This window comes from Micromesistius poutassou (assembly GCF_964030765.1).
Source record: "Micromesistius poutassou genome assembly, chromosome: 15".
Classification (NCBI taxonomy): Eukaryota; Metazoa; Chordata; class Actinopteri; order Gadiformes; family Gadidae; genus Micromesistius; species Micromesistius poutassou.
Window position 1 is genome coordinate 17603482 of NC_140285.1, and position 5556 is coordinate 17609037.

Genomic DNA, 5556 nt, shown 5'->3' on the forward strand with positions numbered 1-5556 from the left:
AGAGAGAGAGTGAGACAGAGACGGAGAGAGAGAGATAGACAGAGAGAAAGAGACAGAAGAGTGAGAGACAGAGAGAGAGAGTGAGAGACAGAGAGAGAGTGAGAGACAGAGAGAGAGAGTGAGAGACAGAGAGAGTGAGAGACAGAGAGAGAGAGTGAGAGACAGAGAGAGTGAGAGACAGAGAGAGAGAGTGAGAGACAGAGAGAGAGTGAGAGACAGAGAGAGAGTGAGAGACAGAGAGAGAGAGTGAGAGACAGAGAGAGTGAGAGAAAGAGACAGACAAAAGAGTGAGACAGACAGAAACAGACAGAGACAGAGAGAAGGAGACAGAGACAGTCTGAGTTCCACACGCGATAGAAAACTCCAGCCAATCAGAGGACAAACCAGGTGATTCTGTTCCTCTTGCTGAAACTTGCAGAACCCAGGAAGGAAGTAAAGCAAACCTCTTTTCATACATTTGTTGATCCTTTAACATCATTATTCAATCCATTGGTGTTTCCTCAGTCAGTGCATGTTGCACTGCGGTCATGAACCAGCGCTGATTGGTCCCATCATTTATAATGGATGGAACCCTTTCAACCAGAGTGATAAGGACGTCCACAAGAGCCTCATGTCCACAGCCTTCTTCCTTCACTAACTTCAGCACTGCTCTGCTACAGCAGAACTTTGTGTTTCTGTTTGTGCTTACAGAAACCGCCCCCCCGATTGGGTGATACATACTAATGAAAAACAAAAGGTACCTCAATAACATTGAAACAATTCAATTAGCTAGGAATACACTTTATGTCATCACATGTCTTTATACACAGGCCTTGCATTTGCATAGCCTCTATGCAACGGTTATAGCACGCCCTCTAGTGGTCACAACGAGCACACACATCCACAACAAGGACCACTGGTAGCCTGCAGGCGCGTAGTACTGCACTGAACCACTGTCTATCATTATCTTAACACATGGACTTACTTCAACACAAGGGTATTATTGTGATATGAATGGTTGACACTGACGATAGCGCCCGATAATGTTGCAAACAAAGGGCAGAGGGCGCACCGCGGTAAAGATTCCTTCCGTTGCCTCTGGAGCGTTGCTGCCCTCTGCTGGTCAATGTAAGCTGCCTTTTAAAAGCCTTTGGTGTGCAACCCATGGGTTTGATACCAACACGACATGTTCAATTGGATAACAGATGTAAATTAGCTCAATAATATATATTGTGCATTGTCCCTGTCAAATAAACAAAAACAACTGCAGTATGAACATGTTTAATGTTCTGTTGGCAATATTTAACAGCTATCATTTGTCTTTTGCCTGGAATGCCGTAGCACTCAGTGAGCTCTCCGTTAGTGAACTGAGGGTAGACTGCACCTGTAAGAGCCAATTTAGATTTGAGACCGACCGTGGCTTATTTCGGACCAATCAGGTCTATTATACATTAATAGATAATATTAATATTAACTGCAATATCAAATGTTCGTACATGGCTAAATCCATCTCTTTCATTTTGGGATTAACTTTATAACTCAAGAATGACGGTTGACTTTGCTTTACTAACTACAGAAACTATATTGATTTACGGCATCAGAAACAATGCTTGTGGAGATCAGCGCACAATTTCTAAGCTTACTTGCTTATGTCGCAAAATGTTTAATTTGGGTAGGAAGACAAAAATACATTTGTTGTACATTTTGTACTTTACAAAGGAAGGAACACTCCATAGAGTACAGAAGTACTGTCCTTTATTCACACACACACACACACACACACACACACACACACACACACACACACACACACACACACACACACACACACACACACACACACACACACACACACACACACACACACACACACACACACACACCCCCCCCCCCCCCCCCCTCTCAAGGTTGCATGCGAATGGCTCCATCTAGTCTGATGACCTCTCCATTGAGCATGGGATTCTCTGCAATCGATGTTACAAGGTGGGCAAACTCTGCAGGGTCTCCCAGGCGCGAGGGGAAAGGCACCTGGCGGGCCAGGAAGGAGCGCACCTTCTCTGGGAGGCCGGCGAGCAGAGGGGTGGAGAAGAGGCCTGCGGGGGACACGGGAGTAAAGGTTGAGACGCGGCCTGGAGCAACGCCACACCTATCCTGTGACTCATGACTCAAGGTGAGGCGTTACCGGGGGCGATGGTGACCACGCGGACGCCCATGGGAGCCAGGTCTCTGGCGACGGGGAGGGTCATCCCCACAATGCCTCCTTTGGAGGCAGCATACGCCGCCTGGCCCACCTACAACCACATGGAGAAGACCATTCACTATTCTCTCCGTTCACATTCATGGGGTCTGTCTGACTTCTTTACGGAGTTGAGAACAACAGTATGACTCATGAACGGAAGTTGGAATAGTTTACCCGGTAGCTCTGATTCATTTGGTTTAATTCATTCAAACCAAATGGATCACAATGCCTCTCTGCATCGCTGTACACTGGATCCAAAGCTCATTTCTGGGCTTATTTGAACAGCTATGTGTATAAAGTGTATATGTTTAGGAGTTTAACGATGCTGTTGTCTGGGGTCCTTCGTTAGAACAGACCCGCCACACAGCGGTGGTCAAGTGCTCGGTGAGATGACCTGTTACAAATGGACTGCAACAGTCTCCGTGTTAGACTGTTTCCATTTAAACCTCTCTATTCTGGTCATTTCTGCCCAATCAGGGCATGATTAGTTGGGGGAATCCATCTTGCCTGTCAATCACAAGTGCACTTGCGTTGGGAGGGAGGGGGCAGATGGGTTAGGGGCAGATGGGTTAGGGGCAGCTGGGTTAGGGGCAGAGGGGAGGGGGGGGGGCATTGGTTTAGCGAGTTTAATTTCTAACTCTTGCTATTTTTCGGCTCAGTCTCTTTCCAATTCTTGAATCCTACCTCCAGCAGTTAGCAGTAGGTGTACAGTTCAAGGCCCGCTTTCCAATGTAGCTTACGTTATTTTTCTGTTCATAATGGATAACTTGGCTCAGCGTGTCGGTATAAATCCAATCTGAGGCATATCTTTGGGCATTCTGTTTGGCTGGAGAAGTTAATGCGTCTGACTCATCAGTTGAAATGAGATTCATATGCTGCCATCACCTTATTGTTCCAGAGAAGATCTGACCAGCGACCTGGCACTGAAACAGCCCACAGCCCACACATCTCTCAGAGATTCACCAAACTTAATAAATACTGTACATACACACATACACAAAATGCTTTTGAAGCTCAATGTCATTACCAATATATTCACCGAAAATCTATATTTGACTGGACATTGTTGTTTATCAACTGTCCATGCAGCGGACCGTGGACGTGAGGGAGGCCAGAGTAGGCCCCTGGAGGAGGGGCCCCTGGAGGCCGCTGGCTGCAGACGGTCTGGCCCAGAAACTTCCATGGCATGAAAGTCATACAGACGTGTTCTAATGCTGCACAGCGTGAGAACGGCCGTGTTCAGCGTGCCTCAGTACCTGTCCGTCGTAGGCCGCCACGCTGGCCGTGTTGATGATGCAGCCTCGGTGGCCGTCGGCGTCAGGCTCGTTCTTGGCCATGGCCCCGACCGCCAGACGGATCACGTTGAACGTGCCTCCGATGTTCACCTGCGGACCAACGACAGTGAGGTCCTGCTGCCGGTCCACGGGAGGGGGGCACTCCCCAGACACGGCGACTAGAGGAATGACTCCGCGGAGGCGTGCTCCCTTACCGTGATGACGCGTTGGAAGTCCTCCAGGTTGTGAGGGAGGTCCTTCTTCATGTTGTACGTCTTGACCGCCACAGCGATGCCAGCGCAGTTCACCGCCAGGTCCAGCTTCCCAAAGCGCTCCCTGGCCAGAGCCACCGCAGACTGCACGTCCGCCTCAGACGTCACCTGGAGGAAGTTATTTTCTCATCTGCGTGTGTACTAGGGCAGCCGGTGCCATGCTGAACAATATACCCGTGTGCTTTATAATGGTCTAGGTTATAATAAATACACTAAAGTTGCAACCAAAACACAAACCAACCACTCACATCAGCAGGTGCGAAGGCACAGCGGTCACCGAGGCTGGCCGCGAGGGCATGACCGTCGGAGGAGGGCAGGTCCAGGATCACCGCGCACGCTCCGTTCTGCACCAGCCGCTCCACGGTGGCGCGGCCGAGCCCGGACGCTCCTCCGGTGACCAGCCCGACCATGCCCTGACGAGTACAGCCATATAACAAACAATACAACCGTAGGACACACCGGGACGATGGGGAAGGTGCACACGACGGGTCGGGAGAAGGGCTGTGAACTATGGCGTCTGGTTGGCGAAGGAGACTGCAGCTGTCATTTGAGAAGACGTAAGAAACTAATAGAAAGACTCGATGAGAGAACGAAGAGGGAGGCTAAAGACGAATGAGGTGAACCCAGTGGCAATTATGACACCGGTTAACATTGAGCTAGCGAATGTGAAAGTTGGCACCTAATTCTGACGCACACCTCGGAACGCGTATGCGTATCCATGCAGTTAAACCCAATTGGTTCTGTAAGTTTCCTCACCTTGATACTCCGAACGTTCGCCATGTTCACGCAGAAGATCAGGATTCACGCAGCCAGTCACGTGGGATTTGGACGGAAGAGCAGTTTAGCCCCGCCCCCATAGCGCTACAGGGAACGCCCCCTTCCCTGATTGGTCGAGGTGCAGGATACACAAAATGCAGTTTAGCCCCGCCCCTGTAGCGCTACAGGGAACGCCCCCTTCTCTCATTGGTCGAGGTGTAGAATAAACATTAACAATACTGTCCGCTAGTGTTGCCAGATTGGGCGGGAAATCTAGCCCAATCTGGCAACAACACCGCCCACTTTGTGGAGCGGATATTGTTTAGGAAGGTCAACTCGGGCTACGCACTGGGTTGGTGACTTATTGTTTCAACAAGCACGCAATTACAACACGTGTCTTTCGATTGAAATCGAAATAAATCAATAAACATTGAAGAGCATTAGAATGTTTTATTCAAATATTGCAAGTAAAAAAAAAAACATTATTTCTGTAACACAAACTAATGTAAACGTCAGTTGAACAAAAAGTAAACTATTCAAATTACTTGCTTTAATCAAATAAACAATACATAGGAAAGCCCAAGATCCATACTTGTAGTCCAAGTGTTTAATTCAACTTCATGAGAATAGCCTGATGGACCACACTAGAACAATGTGGAGTACAAGCCATCTCATCAACTGCATGGTCTCCAGACAGATGAGGTACAAATGTACAAAGAACACAAATCAGGAGGATGTAATCTGCTACCATGTGGAAGGCAGTAAGTTGTATAGTTGCATCTCCTAAATGGGGCGGTCATATCCCACACCCCACAACAACACAACTTACTACCTCACCACAGTGCAGAGACACACAGGAGAGGCTGAATGCAACCACTGCAATCAGAAGGGGAAGAGGAGGACTAGGTGGAGAGATATCTCAACACTGGCCTGGGAACGCCTCCGGAACGCCTTGGGATCCCCCCGTCAGAGCTGGTCAATGTGGCCCCGGGAAAGGGAAGTCTTGCTGGAGCCACTGCCCCGGATAAGAGGTTTG

The 5556-nt window shown here is 48.8% G+C and overlaps 2 protein-coding genes across 2 annotated transcripts in view; both read right to left on the reverse strand.

Annotated features, from left to right (window-relative positions):
• Positions 1 to 1498, reverse strand: part of LOC311360170 (neural cell adhesion molecule L1.1-like) — a gene marked incomplete at its 5' end in the record, with an annotated part of 23675 nt that extends 22177 nt beyond the window's left edge. The window contains one exon of the mRNA XM_084480262.1: positions 1476 to 1498. Coding sequence (XP_084336388.1) covers positions 1476 to 1498 — 23 coding nt within the window. The remainder of the gene's footprint in view (positions 1 to 1475) is intronic.
• A 219-nt stretch (positions 1499 to 1717) lies between these two features.
• hsd17b10 (hydroxysteroid (17-beta) dehydrogenase 10) lies at positions 1718 to 4586 on the reverse strand. Its single transcript, XM_084480220.1, has 6 exons — positions 4521 to 4586; positions 4013 to 4177; positions 3708 to 3872; positions 3475 to 3603; positions 2162 to 2270; positions 1718 to 2072 (listed from the first exon to the last, which is right to left on the reverse strand). The coding sequence occupies exons 1-6, from the start codon at positions 4542 to 4544 to the stop codon at positions 1882 to 1884; spliced, it is 783 nt and encodes a 260-aa protein (XP_084336346.1). The 5' UTR covers positions 4545 to 4586; the 3' UTR covers positions 1718 to 1881.
• Positions 4587 to 5556: the final 970 nt, after the last annotated feature.

What these genes read in the sequence shown, in the direction of transcription:
- hsd17b10 (XM_084480220.1), bottom strand. Translation starts at nt 4,544, where the DNA reads ATGGCGAACGTTCGGAGTATCAAG. An exon ending in GTGCCTTCGCACCTGCTGAT is followed by an intron (nt 3,873 to 4,012) that starts GTGAGTGGTTGG and finishes AACTTCCTCCAG; the next exon opens with GTGACGTCTGAGGCGGACGT. An exon ending in CGTGGTCACCATCGCCCCCG is followed by an intron (nt 2,073 to 2,161) that starts GTAACGCCTCAC and finishes TGTCCCCCGCAG; the next exon opens with GCCTCTTCTCCACCCCTCTG.